This window comes from Neofelis nebulosa, chromosome 5 (genome assembly GCF_028018385.1).
Source record: "Neofelis nebulosa isolate mNeoNeb1 chromosome 5, mNeoNeb1.pri, whole genome shotgun sequence".
In the NCBI taxonomy this organism is placed as follows: Eukaryota; Metazoa; Chordata; class Mammalia; order Carnivora; family Felidae; genus Neofelis; species Neofelis nebulosa.
The window spans coordinates 143,870,176-143,890,077 of NC_080786.1; the positions used below are offsets into that span (position 1 = coordinate 143,870,176).

At 40.8% G+C, this 19,902-nt stretch overlaps 1 protein-coding gene across 5 annotated transcripts in view; it reads left to right on the top strand.

Moving 5' to 3' along the window:
• Positions 1 to 19,902, top strand: part of BACH1 (BTB domain and CNC homolog 1) — a 44,981-nt gene that overhangs the window by 17,536 nt on the left and 7,543 nt on the right. For all 5 annotated transcript variants that reach the window (XM_058731833.1, XM_058731837.1, XM_058731836.1 and 2 more), the window contains 3 exons: positions 7,243 to 7,536; positions 9,057 to 10,406; positions 12,074 to 12,280. In XM_058731833.1, coding sequence (XP_058587816.1) covers positions 7,303 to 7,536; positions 9,057 to 10,406; positions 12,074 to 12,280 — 1,791 coding nt within the window. In that variant the 5' untranslated portion in view covers positions 7,243 to 7,302. The remainder of the gene's footprint in view (positions 1 to 7,242; positions 7,537 to 9,056; positions 10,407 to 12,073; positions 12,281 to 19,902) is intronic.

Genomic DNA, 19,902 nt, shown 5'->3' on the forward strand with positions numbered 1-19,902 from the left:
TGTGTCTCCCTCTCTCTCTGCCCCTCCCCCGTTCATGCTTTGTCTCTCTCTGTCCCAAAAATAAATAAAAAACGTTGAAAAAAAAAATAAAAATAAAAAAAGAATGTGGCATCTTCAGTTACATAGTTTTAACATAGATTTCCAGGTCATTTTCCCATGTGTCACTGTACAAGTCCTTTACAAAACAGTGTCCTTGTTTTTGGTGCTGCTGTAAGGTCTCCTACTTAATTCAAATTTTTGTTTTTTCTGCTTTCATGCAGCTTTTTTTTCTCGATATATATTTATTCATGTACCTTATCTAGTCATACTTAGGAGTTTTTCATAAGGCTGAGGGAAATGGATTTAGAAAATGTGACTGGGGCACCTGAGTGGCTCGGTCAGTTAAACGTCCACCTTTAGCTCAAGTCATGATCTCATGGTTCACGAGTTCAAGCCCTGCATGGGGCTCTGCACTGACAGCACAGATCCTCCATCCCCATCTGCCTCTGCCCCTGCCCCGCTTGTGCATGCTCGCTCGCTCGCTCGCTCTAAAAAATAAATACACATTAAAAAAATTTTTTAAATGTGATGATTAGATATGATGATTAAGCAAGCATGATATTTAAGATCTGTCAAAAGCTAAAGAAAATAGCAAATCTTGGTCACCAAGTTATTTATTCTTCCTGGCTCTTCCTTGCAGGTGAGGTGTTATAATGTTATATGTAAAGTTATGTATGTTTACAGTTTATATTGTATATAAAAAAGCCCTGAAAGGGAAGACTGAGAACTAAAGGTGCACACACACGATACTGTTGGGTCTTTGCCACCCACTTGACCAACAGAAGATAAGGTGTGCCTGATTCAGAAGAACACCGAACTCTGGGTATCTTGGGTAAATTCTAACAGAAACTGGCTTAGGATAGTTTGAAGCTTAGGAGGGAGCCAAGAAGGCAGGCCAAGAGGAATTTGCCTGTCTTCTGAGCCTTTGAAGACCCTGACCTGAAACTGAGTGAGGCAAAGGTAATTGACAGGGTGATAGATTGGTGGCAGGCAGAGCAGTAAGGAGGAAAAGGTAGAAATTCCAGATGGCCACTAGAGCAGGGGGAGGAGGTCCTAAGGAATTCTTCCAGGCTACAGAGAGAGTATTGCTTTTATGCAAAGGACCTTTGTGCTCAGTTGCCCTTTGTGCTGTATTGACTGTCCAAGGTTACTAATCGCTTTGTGCCCAACCACACACACACACACACACACACACACACACACACACACCCATAGTTCTGTTAGGTATATTTTGGATATAACAGAACTATTTTGGAAATAATTGTTCTCATTAATTGAATATTATGGTTAAATGAGACCGGAAAGTAGTTTTTGTTTGGAGACTTACTGCAAGTAAATACCGTCACGAATGTTCACACCCCTGTGTCAATTGATTACACTGATCATTGTCATCTCTTTTGCCCCAAGGCATCATTTTCATTGTGAACATTGGTAGGTTATGTTTTTGAATGTAGGGACTGCCTTTTATTTGTGTTTTGATGGCATTGAACCTGTTGGGTAGCTCAGGTGTATACTTGTGGAAATGACATTCACCGTTGTTCAGTGAAAATCACGAATGTTTGGATAATAGTCTTTTTCTTTTAAGTGAATCCTTGGTGTGAGATTATTTTGTGTGCCCTTCTATGTTGATAATTAAAGGGGCACCTGGGTGGTTCAGTTGGTTAAGCATCTGACTTCGGCTCAGGTCATAATCTCACAGTTCATGGGTTCAGGCCCTGCGTCGGGCTCTGTGCTGACAGCTCAGTCTGGAGCCTGCTTCAGAATCTCTGTCTCCCTCTCTCCTCCCCCACTAGCTTGCTCTCTCGCTCTCTCTCAAAAATAAACATTAAAAAAAAAAAAAACAGCAGAGTTCTGAGACTTAAGGGAAATAAAATTCCAGCTCTTGTATGTGTGGAACTTCATCCTCCTACAGTTACTTTCTGTATTTCTGTTAGGAAGCACTGCATTGTACTTGGCCCATGATCAGATATTCATTCTCCTTAGGCTTTTAAAAGTTTGTTTTAAGTTTTTTTTTTTTTAAGTAAATTACCCTTAAAGTTCTTAAAATGTGATAAAGCCATAGCATTTTATTTATTTTCTTTATTGTTTTGAAAGCAGAAACATCCAGTGGTAACTGTATTAAAATGTAAATTATGATATGTATTGAGCAGAGAGCAGAAGGTATTTCCAAATCGAAGTACAGGAAGCTTTAAAATGCTTGTTCATCCTTTGTCAGCATTACTGAATGAATCAGCAAATTGCTAAGGTCAGCAAGCCTTTATTTTGAATGATAACAATAGCATATATTTCCAAGAATATAGAAAAATTCAGATGTAACATAGGAATCTAAATTTGGTGTTAAACTAACAGAATTTTAGGTCTGGAAGGTTCCCTGGGGGGTGTTTATGTCTTACCTCGTAGGTTTGAGAAATGTTAGGTCACTGACAAATGTTAGAAGTATGTGTGCCACTTTTACCTGATTTAGTCATTATGTTATTGGGTGCAGATGGATTACTGACCACTTGGATGGTTTTCAGAATTAGGAAAATTGATTTTCAGAATAACTGTGTCTAGTACCCCATATTAATGAGACCAAGGTCATGGTGTCTGTGCATACAAGTCCATTGTATTGGCTGTGTTTATAGTTGCCAAGCCTTGCTCTTCTCTGGCCAGTTGTCTTGTAGACACATTTCCAGCTCCCAGAGGTGGAGGCTCCCTTTTGCTCCTCCTGATTCTGGAAAAGCTAACCAAGGACTTTTCTCTGAGTGCTTGGCTCAGTGGCATTGTTTTCATATATACTAGTATAGCTGATTGCACTGTGTTTGGAGGAAAATGTAGATGATCTAGGTTTTGGATTTGTAGTAAATACATGAAGTCATTCATTCAGAAGCAAGTTCCTGCATTGAGTCAGGTACGGTTATGTTATGTGCTTGAATTAGGGCAGAAAACAAGTCAGACGAGGTTTTGCCATTTAAGCTGAGACCTAAAAGGTGAGGAGTTAGCCAGCTAAGGAGTAGGAAAAGTGCAGGGGGCGGGCACAGCATGCTCAGAGGCCCTGAGGTTGGAAGGAGCTTAGTGCCTTATGCTGGAAGGAAGGAGGGTGAGGCTGGAGAACAGCAAAAGAGGGAGACAAAGGCTTAAGATAAGGTTGTATTAGTAGGGTAAGGTCTGGAGGACAGGCTAAGGATTTACAGTTGATTGCAAGAAACTGGGAAGACATTGTAGAGTTTTGGCAAGGAAGAAGTCACTTTGTGCGAGAGTATAAATTGAAGGGGATCTAGAGGGGCTTGAGGGGATGAAGATTTTGTTGTTGTTATTACTAAGAGCAGTTGGTACTTGACTATTTGTTTACTATGGGCCAGGCACTCTGCTAAGCCCTTTACCCTCACTGTCCATGTAAACCTCATGACAACCCAGTGCGGTGCTGCTGCTGTACGTGTTTTACAGTTGGGGAAACTAAGACCCAGCAAGGTTGAGCAGCTTGCCCAGAGGTCACATGGCTAGTAAATGCCAGAGCTGGGATGTGAACCCCGACAGTGTGTGATTTTAGACTCTGTGTGTTAGCCACTGGACACGTGTTTCCCATACGTGAGATGATGGTCCGTTAGTGGTTCTTGAAATTGAGTGGATCACGACTGGAGTTTTTCTTTTTAATAGAACAGAGTAGAAATTAGAGTACTTTGCACGAGTAAGGATAAAATGCTGAAGTATGAAACTTTATTTCGCTTTTTATTTTATATACCTGTATTTGCACATACATGCATTTGTAAGGTACTACAGAAGGCTGGGCGGCATTTGTCAAGACGAGAGCCAGCGGTGGCTTGGACTGGCATTATGGCAGCGCAGATGAAGAGAAGCGGGTTTCAGTGTTCAGAGGTACCAGGTCTCGGTAAGAGATTGGATAGAGGGGCTGACGGAGGTGTCAGGGTGAGTTTCAGGGTTCTGGTGGGAGCAAGAGCAGTCGTGGCGTGCGTGTGCCCAGTCCACGCTAGTGAGACTTAGAGGGGTCCCCCTGAGTGGCTGTTGTACTTCCTGGTTCTCTGGCTTCTCGTGGCTGCAGCTGGTGGGGCGTGGGGTTGGCCTAGCACCCAAATCCGCATCTCACGGCCAATCTGTAAGCTGGCTGTGAACTTAGGAAGTGATCTGTCACCCCACACTGCCTAAACAGGAGGGTTAAGCCAAGAATCAATTCTTCGTGGAATTTGAGGTGAGGAGTGAGGGTCACACAGACACACATGTGGGCTGACGGCAGCTCCAGAGTGAAGGTATGGAACCTGTTTTTGCCGTAGTTTCCTTGGGAGCCAGAGAACCTTTAGGTTGCAAGGCTGCAGTGTTAAACAGTCCAGAGTCCTCTTTTTGAAGTTCAAGTCCAGTTCATTTGCTCTTGGCTTTCTGGGAAAGCCCTTTTCCCTATTCTCACGCACAGTCTTTTAGTAATACCTGACCTGGCTCCCCACAGGACCGCAGTGACTTTCTGTACTGTGTGTTCAGCAGATACTAACTGGAGACAGATATGGAATAGTCAGGTGCTTGCTATGGATCCCCGTTCTTTATCTGATTGGTCTTTTGACCGTGGTCGAGATACTTCTCCCTGAGCCTCAGTTTCCTCATCTGTACGGTTGGGACGATACAGGAGCATCCATGTCAGAGGGCTGTGGTGAGGGGTAGATGAGGTCAACTGTGTCAGCACCTCAGCCCAGTGCCTGGTGCAGAATGAGAGCGTAACAAATACTTGCCGTTAGCTGTTAACTGTTTCTAGGACAGTTTCTCAAGAGACTTAAACATATTTATGAACAAAGTCTAATGGGAAGAAGCCAGCATAGAGACAGAGTTTAGACCTAAGTGAGAGAGGGTGTTAAGAGAAGGGACTGGATTTCAGAGAGGCAAGGATGGTATGAGGTCAAGGGCAGACTGTAAAGGGGTCGTTTTCAGCAGGAGAAGGGAGCCTGTGGAGGTGGGTGGGAGGGTAATATTTTCTGAGATTGTATCCCAGCTATAGTTGCCTGCTGGGAGAGACACTAACTGAAGAGAGAAGTGGCTACTTGGGAGGTTCTTGGGGACAACGGAACCTTGGGGCCCACAAAAGAATGGATAAGCCGCGCTAAGACCCTGAAATTGCACACCATTAATTTATAGTGACAACAGCCTACGTGTTTTTACAGTTTTGTCTGGCTGTGCTGTGTTCGGCAGAATGACGAGATGTAAAAGTAAGATTAGTCTAGTTTTAAGGGTTTGCAAGGCAGATGCCAGGAAAGAATAAAGAGGCTGGGGACTTAGGTGCAGGGATGTGGTGAGGCAAACTGTTGAGTCCAGCTTGGCTGGGGAAGTTGTACAGAGAAGGTGGGATGGTCTGTAACACACACACACACACACACACACACACACACACACACACGGTGCATAGTTCCTTTGATAGTTCTTCCTTGCTATTCTTAACAGTAATTCCCTTGTGTTGATAACTGAAATATTAAGACCAATTGCTAAAGGGAATATACTACTCTTTCAAATGGGCACAACCCAAAAGTCGAATTAGTTCTAGTACGTAATTTTGAAGTTGCCATGATTTTATGTGGTATGCCAAATCAGTAAATGATAGGTTGTGATCCGTAACCTTGGGTAGAGTTTAACCACATAATGGGACATTTCATTTTCATGGACTACTTCTGAGGAACTTCCCATTTTAGCTAAATTGAGACACATAAGTACACACATAAGTAGATAGACACATAAGTAGAATAGAATTTATAGATGGCATTTCATGTGTTTGTGACTAGAACAGCCTGTCTCTGAGGCAGAAGTCACCTGTGATCTGGGCCTGGTGTGTCTGACCTTTGGTAGTTCTCATTCGTCCTTTTGTTTTTGTTTGTGGAGTAGAGCGAATCTGGAAACAATAACGTTTATTCAGTCACTGAACTTTTGAGGACCTTGTTGTCTCAGGCAGTGAGTAAGTTCAGAAGGACAAAAAGCGAACGATAGGGATGATGCCTGTGAGGAGCTTCTCAGCCTGGTCACGCCATAGTGGGGTCCACACACACACCTTGGGGGTACTCACCACTGGCCACTGGTGGCTAGAAGAAAATACTAGAACTGTTCTAATCTGACTTTCAGTCTCCGTGTGTTTTATAACATGTAGTATATAAGAACAGTCGTACATGACTGAAATAGGTAGACATATGTATGTTGTGGCTCTCCTTTTTTGCTTGTAATGTGTACATGATCAAAAATTGTTTGGCGGTTATTATATGTTGGTGTGTATTTTAAATATATATACATTTTTGATAACTTATGTTTGAACATTTGGGGAAAAGAGTTTCTATGTATGGTAAACCATGTTCTTAATGACGATGTAGTTGTACTTACTGCCCGTATTTTGTAGTGTAAAGTAGGACTTGTTATATAAAAAGGACTTGTTAAGATCTGGCTCGACAATTTTGTCTTTTTCTCAAGTCATTTTCTTCTTTATGTTGGAGGAACTTTACCTTATGTACCATGTGTCCCTTGTTACAAAGCACTGAAGGCTCCTACCAGCTGTCAAATGTTGGGGAACGGAGCATGGAGAATGGTGGAAGGCCACATGCCTGGTCCCGTCAGTCCCATCCCAAAGGGTGACCTCTGGTGAACTACACACACACACACACACGCCCATTGGCATCATAAAACAACAGGATTGGGATGCCACCCAGAAATTTCCTGGACCCGGTCTGTTTGCTCGTTGTAGGTGTTTTCTCAATGTGAAATGTCTCACTTTCAGAGAGCTATGAAATCGTTGGTTCAAAGAGTTCTTCCCTCCCTCATCCTGAGAACCCTTTTTCCTAAAATTAGAAAAACTAACTAAAAACTGCCATGAAGAACCTATTTTAAATGTAATAAATTGAATAAATGTATCTAGGTTCTCTAGAGACTTTTGTTTTCATTTTTATTTTTGCGATGGCTTTTTAAATTTATATTTGACACTGTCATTAAAAGAAATATTTTTAGGGGCTCCTGGGTGGCCCAGTCGGTTAAGCATCCTACTCTTGATTTCGGCTCAGGTCATGATCTCACGGTTCGCGAGTTTGAGCCCCATTTCAGACTCTGCACTATGTGGGGCCTGCTTGGGATTCTCTCTCCCTCTCTCTCTGCCCTCTGCCCCCACTCTCTCAAAACAAAACAAAACAAAAATAACTTAAAAAAATATTTTTAACAAGATTTTATTTAAGTGAGGTCTTACATGTGTTTCTGCAGGTTTGATGACGACGAGAAGCATGCTTTCACTGGCCTTCCCGACCCCATTTGTTATGCAGAATGTCTCTGAGTGAGAACTCGGTGTTTGCCTATGAATCTTCGGTGCACAGCACCAACGTCCTGCTTGGCCTCAACGACCAGCGGAAGAAGGACGTGCTGTGCGACGTCACCGTCCTCGTGGAGGGCCAGCGCTACCGGGCCCACCGGTCTGTGCTGGCGGCATGCAGCAGCTACTTCCACTCGAGAATCGTCGGCCAGGCCGATGCAGAGCTTAGCATCACTCTGCCGGAAGAGGTGGGAGAGAGGTCCATGCTTCTGGAGGCTACCCTGGTTTTCATTGAATTGAACCTAATTAAATCTCTTTCCGTAGACTTTATTTTTACCTTTACCTTTATAAAAGGTAACGTGATAAAGTTAAAAATAAAACAGTCCCCCTTCTTGTCCTGGGGAGCTCATTTCTGTAACTTTTTTCCTAGAAATTATGATGACATGTCATACATAGAATTGTTAGTTTTGGGCATCAGTTAACAATATTTATTGAGCAGTTGAATAACTTGACCCACTGTTATGTGACTTTTTGAGAAAATGACCAAAGCAGGCAGGGCACAGCCAATGGGTTGGGCATTGGGAGAGGTCATGCTCCGAGCGGCCACGCTGTGTCTCATTCTCTCCTTTTGGACCTTTTCCTGTGATGAGAAACTGAGTGGGTTTAGGGTTCTAGAAATCATCCATCTTAATAAGACAGGGCCTCATGGAAAGTAGGAAAACACTCCGTAAGTGTTCTCTTTCCCCTTTTTTCTTTCTTGAGACTGTTTGTGCATTGGTAGAAAAAAATTGATTTGGTCTCACAATTATAGAGTCTGCTTCTACCTGTCTCTTTCCCACCAGCCTGTTGCAGAGCTCAGGCATCTAAACATTTCTGTCCTTGTTATATCCTGACTCCAAGAGCCCTTTCACAAGACCGGGAGGTGCTGGTTACACTGAACTCCTATTAGAATTGTTTGCTTTTTTTTTTTTTTTAAGTTTGTTCATTTTGAGAGAGAGAGAACCAGCGGGGGAGGAGCAGAGAGAGAGGAGGACAGAGGATCCGAAGTGGGCTCCATGCTGACAGCAGCTAGCCTGATGTGGGGCTTGAACTCGTGAACCATGAGATCGTGACCTGAGCCTAGATTGGATGCTTAAGTGAGACACCCAGGTGCCCCTAGAATAGCTGGCTTTTAGGTAGTTAGTGACTGCAGCCAGAAGAGCGTGGAGCCTTTAAAGTTAAGAGGCGTTTGGAGAAAGTATGTAGAGCTTGTTTATGGCAGGTCGGTGTGGGCTGCTCTGTGACGGGTACTAAGGCTACAGTTTAGCTTATCCCAGCATCCATACTTCCATGAACTTGTATCAACAGTTTGGAGCATGAACAGCTTGTCAGTTCTGTGGCAGAGGTCAGCACGAATAACACAATGCCAATGAAATGATAAGGGCCAACTATGGGTTAGCATTGGTTTTAAAAATTAGCAACACATCCCATAATGGCAGTGTTTGATGTCTTCACCTCATGTGAGTCAGACCATAATTCATGTGTCATTAAGCGTGAAATCCATGAAGTGGAGGGTGCAGGTCCAACGTATGAGGTGTGATAAGCATGCTTTTCCAGACTCCTAATTAGCATTACATTTTCTAGAAGAATGTTTTTACTTACCCAATTAAAATGCCCATTTTATAATGATCACAAGTAAGTTCTTCATGTCTCTATTCCCCTTCTACTTTTATTTATCCACCAGACCACTTTCAAGTGATGCATTTGTTTTTATTTTGTATGTTAACAGGTGACAGTTAAAGGATTTGAACCTTTAATTCAGTTTGCCTACACTGCCAAACTGATTTTAAGTAAGGACAATGTGGATGAAGTATGCAAGTGTGTGGAATTTCTAGGTGTACGTGATATTGAGGAATCCTGCTTTCAGTTTCTCAAATTTAAGTTTTTGGACTCCACTGCAGACCAGCAAGAATGCCTAAGGAAAAAATGCATCCCATCACACTGTCAGAAAGCAGACCTTAAGTTTTCACTGTTGGACCAGAGGGATTTAGAAATTGACGACGTGGAGGAATTTTTGGAAAATAAAAATGTCCAGACTCCTCAATGGAAACTGCATAGGTATCAAGGAAATGCAAAAGTATCATCTCCTCTCCAGGACAGTGCCAGTCAAACCTGTGAATCCATGTGCTTAGAAAAGGATGCTGCTCTGGCTTTGCCATCTCTATGTCCCAAATACAGAAAATTCCAGAAAGCATTTGGAACTGACAGAGTCCGTAGTGCGGAATCCAGTGTCAAAGACGTTCATGCTTCTGCCCAGCCAAATGAGACTCCTGAAAATGAATGTCTGGGAGGAATCCAGGACTGTGCAGATCTGCAGGTGATTTTAAAATGTGAAGAAGGTAAATTAGCAATGGAACATGAAGAAACCAAGAAGAAAGATCCTGCTTCTCAGTGCCCATCAGAAAAGCCAGAAATGACTCCTTTCCCCCACAATTCTTCTGCAGCCCCTCACGGGCTCTATTCTCTGTCTCTTTTACACACCTACGACCAATACGGTGACGGTGATGTGAGTTTTGCTGGAATGCAAAACACAGCAGTGTTAACAGAAAAGCCTTTGTCAGGTACGGATGTTCGGGAAGAGAAAACGTTTGGTGAAAGTCAGGATTTACATTTGAAGTCTGACTCTGGCCCCAGGGAAGATGGTAGCCTTGCCTCCAGCGATCGGAGCAGTGTGGAACGGGAAGTGGCAGAACACCTGGCGAAAGGCTTCTGGAGTGACATTTGCAGCACGGACTCTCCTTGCCAGATGCAGTTATCACCTGTGGTGGCCAAAGATGGTTCAGAACAGATCTACTCCCAGAAACGGTCTGAGTGTCCCTGGTTAGGTATCAGGATCAGCGAGAGCCCGGAACCGGGTCAGAGGACTTTTACAACGTTAAGTTCTGTCAACTGCCCTTTTATAAGTACTCTGAGTACCGAGGGCTGTTCTAGCAGCTTGGAAATTGGAAACGATGAGTATGTTTCCGAACCCCAGCAGGAACCTTGCCCGTATGCTTGCGTGATTAGCCTGGGAGATGACTCTGAGACGGATACTGAAGGTGACAGTGAACCCTGTTCGGCCAGAGAACAAGAATGTGAGGTGAGGGGAAAACGTGTGTGTTGCTAAGTCCTTGTTTGACCACTTAATCGGGATTTACTCTGGGTCGGCTCCTGTCGCCCCTTTAGAGATGATATGCGCAGGCTCAGGGAGGGAGGGAGGGGGAAATCCGGAGACAGTTCTAAAACTGTGATCAGTACCAAAAGAGTGTGACGGAGTTTGAAGGACTTCTGTGTTCATATGTTTCAAGTGAGTGTATTTATTTTTGTCATGGAGTGTATTCACACATTGGCTGTTTAAATCAAATGCCCTGTCCCAAAAGGAAAAAAAAAAAAGAAAAAAAGAATCTGTGATCGTTACATGGTAACTCCTGGAGAAATGCAACATACGTTCCAATCTTAGTCATTGCTGTAGGATCTCTGGACTTGGGATTAGTTACTTGGCAATGATTTAGCAGTGACTAGGTATAGGAATGTGGGAGTTTTCTTTGCCCTAGTTTTTCATAGCCATTAATTTTTTTCTTAGTTTCCCTTAGCCATTTCAGCCATTAATTTAATGTCTTAATAATTTGGCATGAGTTAGCTGGTATTGGATTAACCTTACCAAGCTTGATCTGTGTACTTTGTGTACAAATGTTTGTTTGTATTTGATAGATGGTTTTTTGTAAAACATTACCATAATTCCAGTGATAATAAAGCCTTGTTGGTTCTTTATCATTTTCTTTGGTTTTCTAGCTGTTGGATGAGATGGGTTTGAAAGAGTGACAGGTTTTCTTTCCTCCTTAGCTTTGGAAGGAGATTATTGGTGATTTAATTTAAGAAGTAATATATGTGCATGAGTTACATCTACAGATTTTTATATGACATTTATAAATCCATATAATGGATTTTAATTTTAATTTAATGGAACTGTGAAAAGAATGTTAAAAATAAAACTTTTAAGCAATTGTAAGACATTTTGTGTAACTAATTTCTGTAAGTTTGAAAGACAAAGTAAGTAGGTTGCCAGAGAAACTGTTCAGTGTTTTATATGAATAATTAATATAATTAAGTTGTCCCACAATTTTGTCATTAAAAAAAATTATCCTAAATTTTTCCGAATTTAAGTATGTTGAAGGTGACATTAAAATATTCATTAGGTTTTTCTAACCATTTCTATACTGACAAGTGAAAAAGTGAAACGTAGATTTTTAAGTTGAGTTATGTGACACTACTATTTCTTGACAGAAAAATTAGTTTTCTAAAATGCTCGAGAAATTACTAGGTGGTTATACCAGTGTTAGATCAGTATCAATCAAAGTATAAAATAGATTTTTTTTTCGTTTGGTTAAACACATTAAAAACACTTTAGAAAGAGGCTTAAAGATATGCGTGTTAATTAACATGTCTGAGTAAAACAAGTTCTGTTTTTTAATTTTAGATACATGAATATTTGTGTCCATATTTTTTGTTTCGCTAAAAAAATCTGTTTCTCAATGTACTTGTCTTCTGAACCCTCTAAAATAGGCTAGAAATATCAAATTATCAGTCTTTATTATAAGGGATTATATAGAAACTGGGAATAGAGGTCTGCTTTTTTTTTTGTTTTTTGTTTTTTGTTTTTTAAAGTCTAAATGAAGTTCTCTGGAAAATGTAGATGTAGCTCTTCCTCTTCCGTGATGGGAGTCTAACTACTCAGCAGCAATTACTAATGTTTATTTTACATTCTAGGTAAAACTGCCATTTAATGCACAACGAATAATCTCACTCTCCCGAAATGATTTTCAATCCTTGTTGAAAATGCACAAGCTGACCCCGGAACAACTGGACTGCATCCATGACATTCGAAGGAGAAGCAAAAACAGAATTGCTGCGCAGCGCTGTCGCAAGAGAAAACTGGACTGTATACAGAATCTGGAATCAGAAATTGAGAAGCTGGTAAGTTTGCAGGTTTCTTGTTTCTCAAATTCCACCACATCCATTCAGTTATTCTTTTTTTTTTTTTTTTTTTTGTAGAGGAAATAGCAATTTCAATTCCTGAGTCAGATACGATGCTCAATTACATGTTAATTTCAAAATTCACCAATTACCATCTTAAGAAAATAAGTTACATGATGTTTTCAGAAAGCTTGGGAGACAAAAAGAGTTTTCATAGACTATTTTGCTGATGCTAGTATTCTACATCTTTAGTGTGATATGCTATAATATGTAAACTGAGAACTATTTTTGGGTGTGTGTGTGTGTGTGTGTGTGTTTTTAACTGTCTACCTAATTCTTAGTGGTTGAGTAGAGATTGAAGAAACTCGGAAACACTTTAATCTCTTTTAAGTATCTATAAAAGCTAATGTTACAATTGTTCATTTAAATTGACGGTAGACTTGAATAACTTGTTTTGATCGATACTGGAACCAATAAACGAACTTGGATCTTTCGTCTAAGAGAAAGAACTCATTTGCTGATATGAATAGAAAATTCAAGATTTATTGAGACTCTAGAGGGAGAGGAATGCTTACGTTATTGAATCTTGTTATTTGTTCCAGCATCAAAACGCAAATTAATTGAAAAATGGATTAATTTGCACCCAGGTTTCTCTGTTCCCCTAGTGGTTGGTGGAAGAAAGCATTGTATGAAAGAGACAACTATGGGAGTGCAGCTGTAGAGACAGCAGGGAACCAGCACCGAGAAATAGCAAAAACATTCTTGGAATATTTAGTTTGGAGTCTTTGTTAATTATTGGTGAAAGTTTGAAATTGTGATTGTAGCAAGTTCTCAAGCACAAACATTCTAGCTATGAACAGCAATCAATCAGCAACATTTTATTTTATTTATTTATTTATTTATTTATTTATTTTTAAAAATTTTTTTAATGTTTATTTTTAAGAGAGAGAGTGAGACAGAGCGTGAGCAGGGGAGGGCCAGAGAGAGAGGGAGACACAGAATCCGAAGCAGGCTCCAGGCTCTGGGCTGTCAGCCCAGAGCCCGATGCGGGGCTCGAACTCACGGACTGTGAGATCGTGACCTTAGCCGAAGTCGGACGCTTAACCGACTGAGCCACCCAGGCGCCCCAATCAGCAACATTTTAGAAAAAAGAGCCTGTCTGGGGAAATGCATTCTTATTTTGTGCTGTACTGGGTTGTTATGAATGACAGTGTTGTGTTTTCCTCCATTCAGTTCATCTTTGCCCTCATCAGAAAAAAAGAAAAGAATAAAAAACCAGTCTGTGCCTTTATATACAGAAAAATGGAAAAATAAAAATTTATTATTCATCTATTGTGGTCAGTACCCTATTTACCTGTTGTATTAATTTGGACACTGGCTGTAAGAAATAGAAACCATCTGAAGCATGAATGAATGAATGAAGGAATGAATTTGTTGTGAGGATACAGGCGTGTCTCATTTAGAAGCCCAAGAGTGAAGCAGGCATCGTAAACAGTATAGAATAAGAAAGTGGAAAACTGCCACCAGAAACCCAGAGAATCTTCTGTGTCACCCCATCTTCATGCACCTGCTCACTCTGCACTGTGCTGCTAGATGTGGATGGGAAGGGTAGCTGCAGTGTGGCTTCTGAATAGTCTCTCTCTCTCTTCCAGGATCTAGTCCAGATGGACACTACAGTTTTAGTTCTAAATTCCCAAGGAGGTGAGCATCTAATTGGCTTACTTCAGCTCAGGTGTCCTTTTCTGTGACAAGAGAGAAGGGACAGATAGTTACAGCCCAGCTGCCAGGAGCCCACCTCTGGGCAGGCAGAGCAGATCGCCTGCCAGGGATCTGCTCATCCAGATGTGCACCAGGCTGACTGAGCTCAGCTCAGTCTCTTTCCACTTCCCAATATCTCCAGAGAAAACATGCTAGCTTTTTTTTCTTTTTCTTTTTTGCAGAGTGTCTTGCATTATGTTTTAGCTTCCTTGAACTCACTGTCCCGTCCTTCGTACTACTCTCCGTTCTAGTGATTTTTACAGGCACACTCTAGCTGCAAAGTGTAAGGGGCACTTGTAAAGTTCAGACCTGCCACAGATGTCTCTCTCAGGTGAAAATAAGCAGAGAATGTTTTACTTCTTAGCTAACAGGAATAAGAAAGCTGCCCCTTTTCCTAGATGTAAAAGAGTTTGAGCCTTAAGTTATTTTATTACATTAAGAAATTTACTTGGAATTTAGACCCTGGTTATTGGGTGATGTTTTGGGTCTTGTTGTCTTTTGTAAAGAGAGAAGGACCAACAGTAGAGTGGAGAATATGGAGGAGTGCGACAGATTTGTATTTTTTAAATTGAGAGGGTACTTTCTGGAAACATGGTGAGTAGACAAACAGTATTTCCCAGTATTTATATTCTGGGTGGTATTTTAGTGAACCTACTTAAGGGAAATTACTTGTTTCGTAATGAAACAGCCATGGTGATGTAGCCAGTAACTGGTTAGGTTAACATATAAATGAATTCACAGTATATGTTGCCCTGATCTGGTGATTAGGTGAAGGGTCCATATTTTAGTAAACTTTAGTCTGTGGCTATTGGCTGCAAACTTTTTGCAGTTTGTCGTAAGAGTAATGGCATAATAGACTGGATGGAAAAACACATGAAGAACAGTGTTTTGATCACGGTAAGAATAGTGATTCTAAAATGTCTTCACGGTAGATTTGTAGAATAATTATTATGTATAAAGGACACTTTAATAGTCTCAATGCGCTATGAAAGACAATGGTGATGTTAGTTCAAATTCAATAAATAAATGAGTTGTATTTTTCAACAAGAAGTCCTGTCAGAATCTAATAGAACCTTTGAAGAAAAAGAAAGAGGTGTATTTATTTGGTGGGTAAATTGATGGTAATTACTTTTAACATTTATGGTGTATTAGAGGTTAGGCATTGATTTGTCATTGCATTTACTATAAGGACTTTGAATATGAATAATCTATAGACCAATAACATGACTTTTTTTTTAACCAATAAAGTTCAAGAATCATTCAATTTTTGTTATATTTGGCTTACAAAGCTCTTGTCTTTAAGGATTCTTTACAAGGTCCATGTTTCTTCTTGAACATTTCTTGAGAAATTAAGAACTAGTATGTTTCTCATACTATTTTTGCCTCAAGGAAAGGTAACCCTGAAATGAAGAGAACTTAGCTTTTTTAAAAATTTAATTTAATTTAATTTGAACTAATTAATTTATTTACGAGAGAGCACAAGTGGGAGAAGGGGGCAGAGGGAGAGAGGGCGAGAATCTCAAGCAGGCTCTCTGCTTAGTGTGGAACCTCATGTGGGGCTGGATCTCACGACTCTGGGATCGTGACCTGAGTCAGACACTCAAATTGACTGAGCCACCCAGGTACTCCGGAAATTTAGCTTTTTAAAGAAAAAAATTACCAAAGTGTATTTCTCTTAGATGTTATCCAATATTTATTGGTATCAACGTGTAAGTGATCAGAAATCAGAATATTCACAAAAGCACTTGGATTCAGACTTGAGGTATATAGACATCATTTTGTTTCATTGCTTTTATCTATTGTGATGGTATAGGAGTACAAAGACCTCATCTGTCCTTAGTATTTTACATCTTGTGGTGAAGACTGTATTATTTTCTTGAAAATAAACTTGTTTTGGGGCGCCTGGGTGCATGGTTCAGTCAGTACTCTTGATCTTGGCTTAGGTCCTGATCTCACGGTTCATGAGTTTGAGCCCTGTGTTGGGTTCTATGCTGACAGCAGATCCTCTGATGCAGCAGATTCTCTGTTTGGGATTCTCTGTCTCCCTCTCTCTCTCTGCCCCTCCTCTTCTCTCTCTCTCTGTCTCTCTCTCAAAAATAAATAAATAGTAAAAAGATAAATCTGTTCTAGCCACGTGCTGCTGGCTGCTCTGCGCGCACGCACACTGCCATCTCCAAACACACCCAGTGAGCCCTTCTGGAACTTGCCCATTGCCACTCTGTGATATCCTTGAGCAGCACACCTTGAAATGTGGTCTGTGGGCAGTTGGCATCACAGTTATCTGGGAGGGTCCCTTTGAAAATACACGTTCCTAAAAAATACTAGAAAAACTAAAAAAAATAAAAGCACATTCCTTAATCCTACCCTACACCTGTGGGAGGGTCCCAGAAGCATGTGTTTCATAAATATTTCCGGGGTAAATCTTCATTCACATTAAAATTTGAGAGCCTGTTGCACTAGGGCACAGAGGTCAGATGGAGGCTTTGGAGTCAAACATCTGGAAATGGTCCCTGGCTACTTGGTGGCTTTGTGGCTTGGGGAAATTATTTTACCTCTAATCCCCACCCACATTCCCTTATTGGTGATACGGAGATAAGGATAGTATCTCCCTCAGGACTGGTGCAAAGATCACGTGCCATTATACTGCTCAGCACGTGCCCTGGGCCCAATAAATATTAGTAGTTGTATTTTAAATTCCTCTTCTTTCTGTGAACGTCTGCTGAGCATACTAGATGTTGTACGAGTTACCAGGAAATCAAAGATGACTGAGATACAGTCCTTGCCAATAAAATGCTTATATTCTCACAGGGAGAGATTTACGTGTTCTCAGGTTTTCCTGAGATTCATCTTCCTCCCCTGCATTCTGAAAGCTTCAAGCTTTTAGAAGAGTTAAGAAAGTGCAATGAACAACCTCGTGTTGGCTCAACAATTATTTACATTTGTCACATCTGCTTTACTTCTCTGTTGGTCTTTCCAGCCACGTGTGTGTCCCTCCTCTCGTTGTTTGGTCTGTCCGTCTTTGTCTCTCTCCTTGTCGGTCAGTTTTGGTCTCTTTCTTTTTTTTTTTTTTTTTTTTTTATTTATTTTTGGGACAGAGAGAGACATAGCATGAACGGGGGAGGGGCAGAGAGAGAGGGAGACACAGAATCGGAAACAGGCTCCAGGCTCTGAGCCATCAGCCCAGAGCCTGACGCGGGGCTCGAACTCACGGACCGCGAGATCGTGACCTGGCTGAAGTCGGACGCTTAACCGACTGCGCCACCCAGGCGCCCCAGTTTTGGTCTCTTTCTAACCACAATTGGTCGATCTCGGTCCCAGTGTCTTTTCTCAGTCGGTCTCTATTGCTCTGCTTTTATTTTCTGATTCATTTAAAAGCTACCACATTATGACATTTTACCCCTAAATACTAAAACATGCATCTCCTAAAAATAGACATTCTTACATATATTTATCTCATATCTTTACCAATATTTTTATCATACCTGAGAAAGTTAATAGATCCTCAGTATTATATATACTCCCTATTGAAATTACCCTAATAGTTTCCCAAATATATTTCATCTATATGCTTTTTTCCCCCTCCAAACTAGGGTCCTTTCATCACAGAACATTTGGTTGTGCCTTTTTAGTCTTTCAACCCGAGACCCCCACAACCCTTTTTAAAATCATGATAACTTTTTGAAGAGTCCAGGCCAGATTTCTCATAAAATGTCCTACTTTTAATGTTTACCTGTTTCCACTTGGTTTTAACTCACTCCTCCATTCTTTGTATTTTGCACAAACTGTGAAAGTGCAAGTTGTTGAATCGAGACGAAACCTGAACTGGTGTCGTGTCCTTCATGGTACGCCGCGTGGTAGAGGGCACACTGTCAGGTGTCCTACCTGAGCAGATGGGGATTGCCAGATCATTTTCGAGATTCTGGTTTTTGCCTCTGTAATTGCTCAGTAATCTGTGACGTGTTACGTAGGCACTTTAGGAATAGCCTCTTCCCCACGACTCCTACATGTTTTGTTTTCTAGCACATGTTGGTGGCCTTCACAATGGGTGTTGCAAAATAGTGACCTAATTCTGTTGTTCCACTTACACACATGCTTGTTACTCCTCTTTTATTTGCATCCGTTTGTTTGTTTGGTATTCCTCTTTTATTTTATTTTATTTTATTTTTTTTTAATTTTTTTTTTTTTCAACGTTTTTAATTTATTTTTGGGACAGAGAGAGACAGAGCATGAACGGGGGAGGGGCAGAGAGAGAGGGAGACACAGAATCGGAAACAGGCTCCAGGCTCCGAGCCATCAGCCCAGAGCCTGACGCGGGGCTCGAACTCACGGACCGCGAGATCGTGACCTGGCTGAAGTCGGACGCTTAACCGACTGCGCCACCCAGGCGCCCCTGGTATTCCTCTTTTAAAGGGGACTTTTCTTCCCTCCTGTTTGCCTCCCTCCCGCCATGCCATGCCTTCAGTAGCACTGTGGACTTAGGGATTGATTTTTTTCCTCATTTAATTTCTCACAACCACAATAGTCATTAGCCTTTTTGATGTTGGTATTTTTTCAAAGTTGGCCAGAGAGAGGCCCCTCAGGCTAGCTGCTGTGTCCTTTTGACATGACCCCATTAGTGCTTCCGTGCTGCCTAGAATAATCTGTCACAGGCTCGCCCTGTACTTTGCTTGTCCCAAGATTTGGAATCATCTTTATCCAAAATTCCCTGGTTTCTTTTAGCATGCTTGCTGCTGGTGTTAACTCCCTTCTGGGCTCTTTGAGGGCACAGAGTGGGAAATGTATGTGTGTTTGTGTAACTCACGAGTGCATTCAGTATATACATCACCTTGGATAAATAAAAGTAAAAAAGTATAATGGAACTCATGAGCCAGGTAGATATTTTCAATCAAACTTCAGCAGTATAGAGCTCTTGTCTTTGCTTCTATGTGTGTTTTTTATCTCTTTACAGGGAAAATCTTAGCTCTCAGTTATAGTAATATATTTACTATTTGCTTTGTGTGAATATATATTTGTAATGTAATGATTGCTTGTATATAAGTATAAAGCAAACAGTAAATATGATATTAAAGTAATAGTAAATATAATTATATATGCTGATATAAAGCAAATAGTAAATATATTTATTATGGTTATAATAATTATGATTATGTTAAAATATGTAATCATATATATAACAGTTACAAAATTACAATGTCAGAACTACTAGTAACAAGAAACAGATTAAGTAAAATTTAAGATTTCTTTGCCTTTTTTTGTCCTTGAATATATTCCGTAGTGGGGCGCCTGGGTGGCTCAGTCGGTTAAGCTCAGTTAAGTCCAACTTCGGCTCGGGTCCTGATCTCATGGTTTATGGGTTTGAGCCCCGCATCGGGCTCTGTGCTGACAGCTCAGAGCCTGGAGCCTGCTTTGGATTCTGTGTCTCCCTCTCTCTCTGCACCTCCCCCACTCACGCTCTGTTTCTCCCTCTCTCTCAAAAGGTAAATAAACATTAAAAAAAACTTAAAAAATATATATTCCAGAGTATTGAAGTTTAAAGTTTAAAAGTTATTTGAAGTGATTTTTTTTCTCTATGCTAGCAATTTAATATACAGTGAAATTAATGTTTATTTATTACTACGATTTACTCTTCACCTTTTTTTTGTAATTTCTGAATATACAAAACATTGATATGGCTCAAAAGTTAGAACTGTTTAGAGAAAGCTGTACTCCAGAAGCCTTGATCTCAGACTCTTCCTGTACCCTATTTGTAACTCTGCCCTATGGGTAACTCTTTTCATTAGTCTCTAATTTTTTTCTTGTGTTTCTTTTCTGAAAACAGGTAGTATTTTATGTTTATGCTTCTGATCCTTTCTGCTATGTAAACA